Below are 14,471 nucleotides of genomic sequence, written 5' to 3' on the forward strand. Positions count from 1 at the left end.
GTAGTGAGAAGTGTTGGGGGAGAGGACTGAGCCAGGGTTACACTGGGGACCTCTAGAGAGGCCCCTGCCTGGGGCGGCAGCCTCTAGAGGGCGCTAGACCACTGTGAGACAAAACCGGAAAGGGGTATCAGATAGCTAAGGTCTCAATATGGGCAGGGGGACTAAGTTTGTGCCAAAAAAACACCCCAGTAATCAAGATAAATCATATTTTAAAACATCTAAATGCAAAAAAAATTCATGCTGAACAAATTTGCAAAAGTTTAAATAAAGTTCGGTTGTTGTTGTTTTATGATCCTGCTCTACTGTGCAGTGGGAAGAGTTGTTTCCAACCGGCCTGAGGCTCCTGAGCTGCCATACCCCTGCTGTGTGGGATTATAAGGGTTGACAGCAGGGTGTGAGCAGATTGGGCAACTTGGAGTTTTATGTATAGCCATGTTTTCCCATGTGGTTCAAGATATTTGATATCTGATAATTTGGTAAGTGTATATAGGGGATCACATTTTTCTTTTTGCTGCAGGCTCCACTAGGACTCCCAGGGCATTGGCCTCAACCCTGGATTCCTTATAGAGCTTGCAAAACATACACTGAAGTAGGAAGCATCTTCAAATGGAAACAAAACTGCAGACCTTCACCGTCAGTGTCCCAACGCCTGCTGAACATTTTTGCTGAGCATAAACGCCCATTGCAAGGCAGTCAGCAGCCTGAGGAAATTCTGAAACCAAATTACAGCAGGCTAATGCCCTTTACCATAAATGAGTCATTTATCCCATTATTTGATTTTTAAACCCTTTAATACATCTCCCAAGAAGAAGTCTGCTTTGGAAAAATCACCAGAAGAATTGGAAGAGAGAGAACAAGGAAAGAGAAAAAACCTAAAAGTAGTTTTTTTTCCCCCAAATTAAAAAAAAATTAAAATCCAGTTGGCCTGCACAGTGAAAATGAGTTAGTTGAGTTACTCTGTCTACAGTGTTCACTAATATAACATCAGTGTCTCTCTACCTTCTTTCCTAAACAGAGGAAATCAAGGGGGAGAGGGGTCCTGAGCCTCCATCAGGGCAGGTGGGCCAGGCTATGGCAAGCCTCCCACGCCAGGGAGGGAACCTTTGGGGACCTCTGGTTTCACATCAGTCTCGGAAGGAGGGTTGGTCCTGCTTAATCCTATATGGCCTCCTCAAACCGTTTCCCCGGTTTCTGCTTCTACTGGGCCCAGAACTCTCCCAGACGGGGCCCCAAGCCTGGAAAACAGGCCTCCTCTCCATTTCCCAGCCCTTGTCGGGATGACTGGGTGGGCTCAGGGCCTCTTAGAGTGGTCACCAATGTCCCTCACAGGCCTCGCTCTGCGCAGAGCGATTCATCTCAGGCATGTGGCAGGGCTACTTGGGTAGGGCAGGGCAAATGAGGGGGGCAGGTCGGAGTGGCAAGAACCTCACGCGGAAGACAGGCCTTAGTCCTGCGCCACCACGCGCCGTCCTTCCCTCAGCCCCTAATCAGCCCCGCTAGCCCCTTTCTCTGCCACCCTCTACCCATTATCCCTTCCCTCCCCTCCCATCACAGCCGGCTCCGGGAGGGATCGAATCTTGGGCGGCGAGGAGGGCGGCTTGGAGAGCCAGGCTCGGGGGCCGGAGGGCACGCACTGGCCGGGGGCCGCCTGCGCGGAGCTGTCCAGCACCCGAGGCGGGGCGCGCAACCCCCGGCCCGCCCCAGCAGCCAGCAACCGTCCTGCCAGCGCCACTGCGGCTCGGCGGGCGCGTCACGTGGCTGGCGCGGCGCGGCCTCCGGGCTCAGGCGGGCGAGGGGCCGGGCGGCAGGACCCACAGACCCGCTGACGCTCCACCGGCGGCACCGGCCGGGCGGGCTGGGAGCAGCGCGGGGCGGCCAGGGGGCGCCAGGGCCGGGCGGGCTGCGCGGCGCGGGGCATGGGCACGCCGGGGGCCCCCGGGCACAGGCCGGCCGCGGCGCGGCTCCCGGGGCGCAGGGGCAGCGGCGGGCAGGGGTCCTCCCTGGCGGCCGCCGCTGAGCCCCCGCGGGGCCCGTGACGCCGCGGCCGATGTGGCCCCGCACGCGCTGCGGGCCTGCACCGCCACCTCACAAAGTCGCCGCCGGAGCCGCCGTCCGCACCCGGGCCGCAGCCGCCGCGGGAGCCCGAGCCCGAGCCCGAGCCGGAGCCGCAGGCGCGGGGCAGGAGGCGGCGTCCACGGGCGGCCGCCCGGCCCCGGCATGGAGAAGCGGGCAGCCGCGGGGCCGGATGCGGCGCCGGGCGCCCGGGCGCAGCTCGCCGTAGTCTGCCTGGGTGAGTGGGCCGCGCGGGCACGCCGGGGTTTGTCCCCTGCCTCTGTAGCTCCACACCTCTCCCTGGTCGCACCCGCGGCGCCCCTCTTCCCCGGTCGCGGCTGGAGTTCCCGGAGCGGGCACTGCGAGAGCTCCCGCCGGAGGCCGCGGAGACTGCGGCTCCCAGGACCCCGGCCTGCTGGGGTCGTAGGCCTGGGAGGGCGCCTCCGGCCGCGGAGCCCCGGCTCCCGCCCGGCTCGGAAGAGCGTCCGGGAGCCCGGGTGAGCGGTGCGCAGGGCGGCCCGCTGTGCAGGCGCCTGGGGTTGGCAGGCAGTGGCTTTCTGCCTGGGCTGCCCGTGCTTTAGCCTGGTGGCGACGGGGGGTCGGGGGCCTCCGGAGCTGCGGACAAAGGCGAAGCCAGCCGGGCCGGGGCCGGTGGCCCCCTCAACGAGGAACTATTTCCTGCCCAGAGTGGGTTGGGGGCGGGAGCTAGCCGGAGCCGGGATCAGGATGCCGGGCAGGAGGCAGCTGCTAGAATGACTCCTGTTTTCCCTTTGTGGCTTCACAGACCCAGCGGGGCAGGCCTCATCAGCCCAGGTGGTGTGTCTGGGGAGGGTCGAGGGACCCATCCAGGCCTGCCACCCCTCCAGCCCTACCAGAGTTTTTCTGTCCACCTTTCCAGGGCCTTGTGTGGGGGAGAGGGGAAGGAAGGAGTTAAATCCTCAAGCCACATGGCTCCTTTATTTACCATGATGAAGGAGGGAGGCCATTATCTAAGTCCCGGGTCATTAGGGGACACCCTATGGTGTCATTAGTGAAGGCTCTGTAACCCCAATAGGTTGGCTGAAGCCAGTGAAATGACAGTAAAAAAGAAGCCTGTTCATTTTAGGTTGCACCCTCCTCTACCCCCAAGAACCCAGGAGCTGGGGGAAGGCCCCTGCCTTAGCTGTGTGAGCGGGTCTCAGTAAAGGCCACGGCCCCCAGAGTGCCCACTCTCCAATCTGTCAGTGGTCACGTGCTGCTGGGTGCTGGGCTTCCCCGGGGAGCAAGGCAAGGGGCAGACCCTCCAGCCTTCCCAAGGCCCTCCCTGCCCAGATGGGGCATAGCCCAGCAGAGCCTGGGTGTCCTGCTAGGCGGCAGCTGGCCCTGCTTCCTCACCAGATGGGGGCTGACCCCTGCAGAGATGCTCTCTGCTTCCCTTGGCATCCTTGATGTTGGGGAAGGAGGCACCCTGAACCCCTGAAAGTTGAGTTTGCCCATATCTTCCGTTCCCATCACCCCTGCGGGAAAGCAGTAGATGAAAGCAAAGGGCAAATCCCATGGTGGTGGGTACTTGAAGGGGTAGGTGGCAGGCAAATTCTTTGCCTCTCTTCTCAAGGTCAGCATGGCACAGTGAGGAGGACCTTGAACCCTGTTAGCTGTGAGTGCCTGTAAAATGGGTGTAATCAGAACTGTTTCCCTCCCTCCCTGGCTGGAGAGGCCGCTCAGAGGGAGGAAGCCCTACAGGGTGGTAGGAGAGCCCTTGACAAGCCCAGGTTGAGCAAGGGCCTCTCTCTGAAGGATGGTCCAGGCCCATGGTTCCCAAGCCTGAGAGGAAACAGAAACACACCCCCTCCCAAGTAACTTAGAATTCCCAAGTGTGGCGAGTGGCAGGAGCTGTCTGGTGCAGTCAGGCTTGCACCCTGCTCTCTTCCGCTGTGGGTGTTCAGGTGGGTGCTGAGATCCCCGAGGTTCTCGCTTCTGCCCATCCCAGCAGGACTGGGGTGGGAGCACAAGTCTCTGTGGCAGCACTCTGGGCCTTACCCTGCGAGATGAAGAGAACCAGCCTGGAGTTTGGGCTGTGTTGACCTGTGCCCCAGGTGCTTGAGACCCAAGAGCCACCCCCCTCCCCCAATCCACTGAACTCTCTCTGTGTCTCCCGCAGTGAACATTGTTCTCACCGGGCGGCTCAGCAGCGCCGTTCCTGCCTTAGGTGAGTAAGATGCTTCTCCCCTTCCTCCCTTCCTCCCTGCCCTCCCGGCTTAGTGACCTCTGAGTATCAGCCTTCAGGATCCTGGCTCCACCCCGGAGGTCACCTGGCCTTTTTCTACCTCAATCCCTGGGAATCTTTTCTGCATCACAAAGGAGCTGTTTGGCATTGGGCAAACTTACACCTCTCTGAGTCTCAGTTTCCTGTTCTGTAAAATGGGTGCAATAACAGGCCCTACCCCAAAGCCTGCTTATTAGGGTTAAATGGGCAAATGAGGTAAGGTGCTCAGCACAGCATTGGCACATGGTGGTCTAATACCGCTAGGAAACTGTCGCAGCCCACACAATTGACAGATTGTGCTTCCTGTAGGGTTCCCAGAGGGCCATGGGGCGCCATGAGATGCCTGCCTGCTTTAAAATTATACCTGGGATTTAGCTGATAAAGATATGGCTGAGTGACAGCACCGAGAGACCAAAGCCGTTGATGGAGGGATTTAGTGCTTATGTGTCTTGTGAGGAGGGCACATGCCATGCCACATAGGGTCACAGGGGAAATACCAGGTTTGGTCAAGGCAGACATAGGAGTGAGGGGAAGGCCCAGGCCAGAGGCTTGATTGGCGTTTCAGTGGGAAAGGCAGGGCAGGGCAGGGGAAGCAGCTTAGGACTGGCTAATTTGAATAATTCCCGAGGGCTCTGGGCTATGGGAGTGGTCTCTCGGTGCCTGGTACCTGACCCTGGGATGAAATACTGGCTTGGTGTGTGAGTTAGGTAAGAAGGCAGTGAGGAGACTCAGCCTCGGATCAGCCAGTCTGCCCAGGGAAGACCAGTTTCAGGCAAACTGGTTTGCAGGAGAGAGGTAAACACTTTGGCTGAGAGTTTGGCCCTGTGGTTAGTGGATGCCAGATAGACATATGGAGTCTAAGAAAACACAGTTAGAAGTCCGCGGCTGCCTCCTGCCTGTCCGCGTGGGTCCGTCCATCCACTGGCCGTCTTTGTGCTTGGGCCTTGTGCTGAGCACAGCAAAGGCTGCCAGGAGCGGCAGGGAGGCTGAGGCCATCAGGAGCATTTGTCCTTTGCTGAGGGGGCTGCCAGGGGTTGGTGAATGCATAGGCCCAGGCCCCTGTGGCCCTCGGTGCCCCTGTGAGACATCTGAAGGGCCTTGGGAGCTGGAGTCTGGGGCGCCGCGGACTTGTTCGCTGTGTGCTGAGCTGCATCGTGGGGCGGGAGGTACCCGGGATTTCTAGTTCTGCTCAGGGCCCGGCTTGCAGCAGAAACCCACGGAGGCCGGCTCAGGGAGAGGGCTCTCTGCTGGCTGCGGTCCCTGGGAGGGGGAGGCTCAGGGTCCACAGAAGCCGCTCTCACGGGCCCATCTCTGAGACGCACCCTCGGCCCCCTTCTCCCTGCCCACCAGCTCCTGCTTCCGGCAGCCTGGTCTCCTCTGCTGACTCTGCTGGCCCAGGGCCCTGCCTCGCTCAGCACTGAGCCAGCCTCGGCCCTGCCTGGCGTCCTGGCCCCCACAGCTGACCACCCAGTCTCTCCACCCCAACTTCCAGGAGAAGACTGACTGGCCTCACCTGGGTCAGGTGTCTGTGGCTATGGCAGAGAGTGGGCATGGGGAAAGGGCACGTGAGGGCGTCAGGTCTTACAAATGTGAACCCAGGCCGGCCCTCCTGCTGGTGTAGCGGGTGGGCATGTGGCTAGACGTTTAGAAAAGAAATGCTCCAGGGACAAGGTCTACTCCTAGAGCCGGGAAAGACAGCCATCCGGGTCCACCCTCATGTGTGGCCGCCAGCAGGGTCCAGGTTGCCTGTGCATGGCGCCCCCCGGTGTCCTGTGCGGCCCCAGGTAGTGATCTGGGGCTGGGACTGTCCTGGAGGCCATCGCTGACCCTCTAGCTTTGCTGAGGGAAGTGGAGACCAGTTTGTGCTGCCAGAGGTGCCTCCCTCCACCCAAAGCTTCATGCCGCTGCAGTTTTCAGGGTTCCCCTGCGATTCCTCCTGTGAGGAGGCCAGATCATCACTGTCTGGCCTGCCCCTTCCCAGCCCTCGCTGGGCTCAGACCCCCCGCAGGGCCCAGCTGGGCTGCCCGGGAACCTCATGGGTTTTTGCCTCTCAGACCCCGTCCTGCCCCAGGTTGTCAGGCACTAACTGGGTCAGGCCACCCACCTCCCGCACCCCAGCCTCTGGGCTCCGCCTTGTGGCCACTGTGACCCGGTGGGGTGGTGAGCCTGGGCAGGGTCTTCAGTCTGTCCTCCCCTCACCTGGCAGCTGTGCCCACGTGCTTTGGTGGGGCTCCCAGCTCCCTGTCATTGGTTACACCAGCAGGGTGTCCGGAGTAACGACGGCCTCTGGAAACCAGATCTGTGCGCTGCGCGTCCTCAGGCCTTGCTTGTACCCTCTCAGGAGTATTTGACGTCCCTGTGGACCAGGAAAGAAGGACACTGGTCTAAAAGTGCTCAGTCATCCCTTGCCCCCTTGAGCAGGCCACCTTGACCCGAGGGCCGAGTAATCCTCTGCCCGAGTGAACATAGGTCACCTCCAGTTAAACTCAGACAGACCTCTCTGACTGCCCCTAACACCCCCCAAGACCCTCCACCCTGCATCGGTATCTCCCAGCTCCCCTTGCTGCCCGCCCATCATCACACACCCCATCACTACCCTCACCTCCCCTGGGCATCCCCCCTCCTCAACCCAGCACGTGCATGTCTGCCTAGAGACTGCCGCTTCCTCAGATCTCCCAGCCACCCTGAGACAAGCAGCGCCCACTGACTCCATTTCACTGATGGACAAGCTGGGGCCTAGGGGGCAACGGTGCATCTGGCAGTGTGGACCCCCGGAATGGATTCACGAGGCTCTACCCTGCCTGTGCTTGGGTCCTGGGGTGGTGGTGGAATGCGGGTGAGGCCTGCCCCGCATTCTAGAAACTAGAAACTAGAAAGCCTGGGGCCGGTGGTCTGAGCGGATGATGCCCTCCAGGCCCATGGCCAGGCAGCGTCCAGTCTGGGGCCCTGCACGGACTCTGGCCTCCCTCCTGCACCATGGTCACTTTGCATGGGCCAGGCCGACGGCTGCAGAAATCATGGTCTCTGTGGCCCCCTTTGGAGAAGAATAAACAGTGACTGAGTGACACTGCTGCCCCCGACGTGGGAATTTCTGGGGCAGCCAGGGCGCACTCAGGGGTGAGGCTGTTTGGGGAATGTGTTGTCAGGGGCTTTGCTGAGGGGCAGAGCTGGGCTGGCAGCTGTCCAGTCATCTGCTCCTGACTAGGCTGGTGGTTGGAGACACAGGCCTCCCTACTCATGAAAGAAGGGCCAGACACAGGTCCTTGCGGGCCTGGCTTTCCCTGGCCAGTGTGGGAAACCCGGCCTCCGTGAGTGCTGCATCCCACAGGGGAAGCGTCTGGGCCAGGGTAGGTATTGCTTTGCCTCAGGCCTTGTCCTGGGGGCGGAGGGGACAGGGGGTGACTCCCACACTGGCTGGTGAAGCCTCCAACTCCAGGTGTAACCTCTGCTTTAGAGACTCTGTGTGGGGGGAAGATGTGCTCCCAGCCCTGCCTGGGAGCCTCCCGCCCAGCACCCTGTAGGAGGAGAAGCCTCTTCTGGGTTTCATAACCTCACGCCTCCCAGGGTGTCCCCAGGTCAGCACCCAGCGTCTCTGTGAGGCCCATAAAGCCGGCGGCCTCACCCGTCAGAGGGAACATGTTGCTCAGGCCCCCGGCCGCCCCTCCGTTTGTTTAGTCCTTACCCTCCTGGGCTGTGAGAAATCTGCGGCTCAGGGAGGCTGGCCTCCCAGGCCACGCTGAGTGCCCAGCGGAGAACCCTGGCTGGTACCTCGCCGACCCACGGCCGTCGCTCTGATGGTGACCTGAGCGTGGTCAGCCTCGCTTTGGGTCAGGGCGGGTGTTTCTCTTCTAGTCCCCTGATGCTCCTGTGAGCCATGGCCGGGGGCTAACTCCCTGCTAGTCACAGTGTTGGATCACCCGGACCTCAGCGCGTACCCTCCTAAGACTGTGGGAGGCGTCTGGAGGGCTTTCACTCTCCCTCCTGTACCTGAGCCCTTTGGGGTTTCAGAGTCTTGTTGAGAGCTAGCAGAGAGACCCTACTTCCAGGGCAACGGTGGAAGGGGCCAGGCAGTGGGAGAGAGGAGGTGGTATTGCTGGGCTCGGGAAAAGCGTCATCATTTGTCTCCCCCAGCCTCAGTTTCTCCATCTGTATAACGGGCCCCACCTGTGCTGCCGGCTGTCGGGAAGATCAGATGAAGAAGTATGACCGAGGGGCTGTGAGGGCTGGGGGCAGCCAAGTGCAGGGCCTTCCTGGTCCTGGGAAGGCCAGGGCACACCGGGGCAGGGTTTGCCACCTTTAGGCTGGGTGGGCTCAGCTGGGAAGCAGAGGGCATGTGTAATGATGTGGGTAAAGTGAGGCCGGTGAGGCTGGGCACAGAGGCACTCGTCACCCGTGCTGGCTGGCATGATGCCCTGAGCTCGTCCCTGACACTGTACGGTAGACACTTCATCAGTGCGTCGGCTCAAGGCTGGCAGCGAGAGGCCAAGCCCGTTAGAGGACCAGCGTGGGCCCTGACTTACCTGCTGTGTGGCCATGGGCAGCTCACTTACCCTCTCTGAGCCTCGGTTTCCTCATCTGGTTACAACATCCACCCCTGGTGGCTTCCCACTTATGCTCAGGATAGAACCCAGATGCCACACAAGGTACCATCAGACCCAGCCTGCACTTCCAGCCACCTTGGGACATCGGGTCCTCCTTTCAGGCCTGTTTTATAATCTTCACTCAACCCAGGGTATCTGCAGAGTCTGCTCCTTCCCCAGCCTGTGAGCTCCACAGAGCCAGGCTTTTGCCTGTCTTACGAGCATGCCTACCGCTTGTGCTTGCCATATATTAGGTCTTCAGTGAATATGTGTTGGGTGAGCACAGCCCCTTCCCTCCCGGGCTGAGGCCTGTATTTAGTCAGCCCCGGGGCGGGAGGAGGGGAACAGGCAGGGAACCATAGTGGGTCTGCCTCTGCCTAGGGCTGCAAGATTCTCCAGAGGCACCAAGGGGAGTTGGTGGGCTCGCTCCCAGCCCTGCTGGGGATAAGGGATAAGACCTAGGCTCTGGGGCACAAGGTGGGCCCTCCTTGGCCCACGCCATACACACCACTTCCGTGAAGTCTCAAGTTGTGGCCTTCCTCTTGGCCGTGATCACCTTGGCTGGACTTGAGCCCACCCCGGGGAAGGCCTGTGCTCAAGCCATGGGGGGCTCAAGTGTCCCCCTCCCTCACTACCCCCTCCCACCCAAAGGTGAGGCTAGCACCTCTCAGCCTCCTCTCCTGACAGCCGCCTGCAGCGGGAAACTGGAGCAGCACACGGAACGACGCGGTGTCATCTACAGCCCAGCCTGGCCCCTCAACTACCCACCGGGCACCAACTGCAGCTGGTACATCCAGGGTGACCGTGGGGACATGATCACCATCAGGTATGGGGGCTCCGGGGGTGTCAGAGGGAACCGATGTGGGCCTACACACACTGAATGTGAGTGTGGTGGTGTGCATGTGAGGGCATGTGGCAAGCCAGTGACCAGATGCGTGTGCACACGTGTGAGCGCTCACGTGTGCTTGTTTATGTGCGTGAGCCCCATCTGAGCAGGCATAAGGGACAGGTGTGTGTGCATGTGTGAGCACGTGTGTGGGTAGGTGTGGGCACAAGTGAGCAGATGTGGATGTGTGCAAGTACGTGTGTGAGTCTACATGTATGAGTTGTGTGCATGTGAGCACGTGAGTGTGGGCCTCTGTTGCTGGCCGCCCAGACCTGGGCCTCGTCCTGCCCTGAGCCTCTCTCATGGGCTTGCGGGGCTGTCCGTCACCTCAGGCCTGTCAGGGAGGGGAGCCCTGGGACTGGTGGGCATGGCCCAGCTGTCTGTGAGGTGGCAGAGGTGTCCTGTCTGTCCTGCAGGGGTGGCTTGAGGCCAGGCTGGCACTGAGCCCAGAGCACGTTTTCCCCAGGGGCCTTGGGGTGGTCTCGGCAGGAACGGGGACCAGGCAGGAGCCCAGGCGCTTGAGCTGCGGGGACATGCAGAGGGAAACGGGGTGAGGTGATCAGATGGTGGAACTGAGGCTGGACCCCTGGACTGGGGAGATCACGGGGAGTCACTCTCCTAAATGCAAAGCCCGGAAGCCCGCAGTCGCTCCAAGGCACAGGGATGTGATGGGCACCGTCAGGGTCTGTGCCCGTTTCCCTGTGGCCTCTGGGAGTCTCTTCAAAGACTCGACCCTTCCTGGCCCCCTCTAGAGAACTCCATGGCGCTGTTTATCCCAGAGCCTGGGCCAGGGGGCCCAGGGCCAGTGTTTTCTCCCCAGGTGCTGAGCTGTGCCCCAGCCCCAGCCTAGGCCAGCCCGGTGCGCACGGGTCCCCTCGGTGCACAAGCCTGGGATTGTGCAGGGTCTGTCCCAGCAGAGCCAGCGTGGGGGGGATCTGAACCCTTGGGCCTTGTCCTTCAGGGGAGAGTGTAAGTGGAGGGAATTGCCTACGATGGGGCTCCTGCCTCCCCCTCCACTCTGGCCTTGGGTTGGGGTGCCGTGTGTGTGTGTGTGCTGACCGAGGGTGGAGAGGCTGCACTGGGGCTGACGTGACCCAGGCTGTCCACACTGTCCTGATTCTTCATGGAGCCACCTTCAGACCCCTGGAGGGCCCACTGAGCAGCCGGGAGTGGAGGAGAGGAGGGACAGTGGGGCTGGCCGTCCTTGCCGTGAGCTCAGGCATGATCGTTCCCTGCTGGCCCCTGGCCACCCACCCATGTCGGCGGCCCTCTTTGCCCCCCGCAGCTTCCGCAACTTTGACGTGGAGGAGTCCCACCAGTGCTCCCTGGACTGGCTCATGCTGGGCCCAGCGGCTCCGCCCCGCCAGGAGGCCTTCCGGCTCTGCGGCTCCGCCATCCCACCCGCCTTCATCTCTGCCCGGGACCATGTTTGGATCTTCTTCCACTCGGACGCCTCCAGTTCCGGCCAGGCCCAGGGCTTCCGTCTCTCATACATCCGAGGTGATGCCGGTGGTAGGGCGGGCGGGGCGCCTCAGTGTGTGCACGTGGGCTCCTGGGGGCCAGGGCGGCACCCTCCATCGACCCACTCCCTGCAGGGTCTCCCCCAGCAGGCCTGTCAGCTGGAACCCAGTGTTGGGACGGAGACTGGTCATGTTGCTGCCTCAGGGTGGCTTGGAGCCCCTCGAGGTCACTGACCCCACTTCATAGACTTGGCCAGAGTGGGGAGCTCAGCCCTTACCCCCAGCTCAGGTCAGGACCTGGGCCTGCCCTGGCATTTGGAGGGTCTCTGCCCCTCAGTTGGCCATGGAGAGTCCAGGGCCCTTCTCCTGGGATCCTGCCTCTCCCTGGACCCTGCAGAGGCCCCGCTGGGATGGGGCACCACACGCCGGCTGCTGGCCCCAGGCTGGAGGGCAGCTCTGCTTGCCCCTGACTGTGTCTACTACGCACTTCACCCCACAGGGAAGCTGGGCCAGGCATCCTGCCAGGCTGACGAGTTCCGCTGTGACAACGGCAAGTGCTTGCCGGGCCCGTGGCAGTGCAACACCGTGGATGAGTGCGGCGACGGCTCCGACGAGGGCAATTGCTCGGCGCCTGCCTCCGAGCCGCCGGGCAGCCTGTGCCCCGGGGGCACCTTCCCTTGCAGCGGGGCACGCTCCACACGCTGCCTGCCCGCCGAGCGGCGCTGCGACGGCACTCAGGACTGCGGCGATGGCTCCGACGAGGCTGGCTGCCCCGACCTGGCCTGCGGCCGGCGCCTGGGCAGCTTCTACGGCTCCTTCGCCTCCCCAGACCTGTTCGGCGCGGCCCGTGGGCCCTCGGACCTTCACTGCACGTGGCTGGTGGACACACAGGACCCACGGCGCGTGCTGCTGCAGCTGGAACTGCGGCTGGGCTATGACGACTACGTGCAGGTATACGAGGGCCTGGGCGAGCGTGGGGACCGCCTGCTGCAGACGCTCTCCTACCGCAGCAACCACCGGCCCGTGAGCCTCGAGGCCGCCCAGGGCCGCCTCACCGTGGCCTACCACGCCCGTGCCCGCAGCGCCGGCCACGGCTTCAACGCCACCTACCAGGTGAAGGGCTATTGCCTTCCGTGGGAGCAGCCGTGCGGGAGCAGCCGCGAGGGCGACGTGGACGACGCGGGCGAGCAGGGCTGCTTCTCGGAGCCGCAGCGCTGCGACGGCTGGTGGCACTGCGCCAGCGGCCGGGACGAGCAGGGCTGCCCCGCCTGCCCCCCCGACCAGTACCCCTGTGAGGGTGGCAGCGGCCTCTGTTACACACCGGCCGACCGCTGCAACAATCAGAAAAGCTGCCCCGGTGGCGCTGACGAGAAGAACTGCTTCTCCTGCCAGCCGGGCACCTTCCACTGTGGCACCAACCTGTGCATCTTCGAGACGTGGCGCTGTGACGGCCAGGAGGACTGCCAGGACGGCAGCGACGAGCACGGCTGCCTGGCGGCCGTGCCCCGCAAGGTCATCACCGCCGCGCTCATCGGCAGCCTGGTCTGCGGGCTGCTACTCGTCATTGCCCTGGGCTGTGCCTTCAAGCTCTACTCCCTGCGCACGCAGGAGTACAGGTGGGCGGCGGGGCCAGGGCCTCGCTTTCCTCCTGTCTCTGGAGCGAGGCCCTGGGCTCACTGTTCGTACAGCTGTGGGCTTGTGAGCTGGGGCTCATCCACACGGGGCTTCTCGGGTCTGGGCACCTCGGGATGTCCGGATGGAAGGACGGGGTCCCGCGTCCTGCTGCGGAGCCCCCGTGGGAGGCGGGAAGTGGGAGGTCCCCACAGCCCCGCCATGCTGCCCTTCTGCCCTTGCTTTCAGGGCCTTTGAGACCCAGATGACACGCCTGGAGGCTGAGTTTGTGCGGCGAGAGGCACCCCCGTCCTATGGGCAGCTCATTGCACAGGGCCTCATTCCACCTGTGGAGGACTTTCCCGTCTACAGTGCGTCACAGGTGAGCCAGAGGGTGTGAGACCCCACCGGCCAGACCTCGGAAAACACCCAAGACAGGGAGGCCGAGGGACCAGGTCGGAAAGCGTGCGGCCAGGCTGGTCCAGGGGTCGAGGGAGGCGGGAGATGAGGCCTGGACAGGGTGACATAGAAGGCCATGGCCGGGGAGTGGACAAGTTGGTCTCTGGGTCCTCGGGGGTCGTTCTGACCTCTGCCCCCTCAGCCGCCGCCCCACCCTCCAGGCCTCGGTGCTACAGAACCTTCGCACGGCCATGCGGCGACAGATGCGCCGGCACGCCTCCCGCCGCGGGCCCTCCCGCCGCCGCCTCGGCCGCCTCTGGAACCGGCTCTTTCACCGACCGCGGGCACCGCGCGGACAGATCCCGCTGCTGACGGCTGCGCGCACCTCACAGACGGTGCTGGGCGATGGGCTCCTCCAGCCGGCACCGGGGGCTGGCCTAGACCCCCCGGCACCCCTAACAGACACAGGCAGCCCAGGGGCAGCCGGGGAGGGGCCCCCCGGCGCCCCTAGCCACGCACCGGAGGTGGGGCCTTCTGTGCCGCCCACCTCGGGCCTGCGGGACCCAGAGGCCAGGCCAGCGCACAAGGACAGGAAGGCCGGCAGGGACCCTCTGGTGGACAACCCAGCCCCTGTGGACATGCCTCGGGCGTCCTGCTCGGCCCAGGGCCCTCACCCCCCGGCCCCCACTGCCGGCAGCACCCTAGGCCCCCACCCACCAGAGCCACTGGGTGTCTGCAGGAGCCCCCCGCCACCCTGCTCCCCAACGTTGGAGGCCAGTGACGACGAGGCCCTGCTGGTCTGCTGACCCGCCGGACACGCTGATGACCGCCACAGCCCCGCTTTGTAACCAGGGAATACACAGTCGTTTCTACCCTGCCTCCGTGTCCTTCTTTCTTACGGAGAAGGCCCACCCAGAAGCGCAGCCAGCTTCCTGCATCAGCGCCCTGGCCCCCCTGCTGGGCGTGGTGGGCAGGGCACTGCAGGGGGTTGAACGTGGGGCGAGGGTGGAGTGATGAGCCCGCCCTCTGCAGGGCCCCAGGGTACACAAGATACCTTGGGGCCCATGCCTACCTCCCCTGACTCTATTCTGGGAATCCTTTTCCAGAGAAGCGGGAGGGCCAGGGCAGGGCTCCCTGGAATGTCTCCTGTGGCTTCTCCCTTTATTCACCCTGTGGGGCACCAGAGCTGTCCCTGGACTGAACAGGGACACGGGTACATCAGACCTAGTCCATGGTGC

General features: G+C 62.9%; 1 protein-coding gene across 3 annotated transcripts; it reads left to right on the forward strand.

Annotated features, from left to right (window-relative positions):
• Window positions 1–1,734: 1,734 nt before the first annotated feature.
• LRP3 (LDL receptor related protein 3) lies at window positions 1,735–14,110 on the forward strand. 3 transcript variants are annotated; one of them, XM_033844657.2, is made up of 7 exons: window positions 1,735–2,290; window positions 4,193–4,240; window positions 9,529–9,703; window positions 11,049–11,263; window positions 11,723–12,839; window positions 13,084–13,216; window positions 13,436–13,878. In XM_033844657.2, exons 1-7 carry the CDS (start codon window positions 2,218–2,220, stop codon window positions 13,742–13,744), a joined length of 2,070 nt encoding a protein of 689 aa, XP_033700548.1. In that variant the 5' UTR covers window positions 1,735–2,217; the 3' UTR covers window positions 13,745–13,878. The 3 variants fall into 3 exon arrangements, with proteins under 3 accessions (XP_033700548.1, XP_033700546.1, XP_033700547.1); XM_033844655.2 differs by having other exon boundaries at window positions 1,737–2,290; window positions 13,455–14,110; XM_033844656.2 differs by having other exon boundaries at window positions 1,738–2,290; window positions 9,565–9,703; window positions 13,455–14,110.
• The last annotated feature ends 361 nt before the right edge of the window (window positions 14,111–14,471 follow it).

This window comes from Tursiops truncatus, chromosome 19 (genome assembly GCF_011762595.2).
Source record: "Tursiops truncatus isolate mTurTru1 chromosome 19, mTurTru1.mat.Y, whole genome shotgun sequence".
NCBI classification, from domain to species: Eukaryota; Metazoa; Chordata; class Mammalia; order Artiodactyla; family Delphinidae; genus Tursiops; species Tursiops truncatus.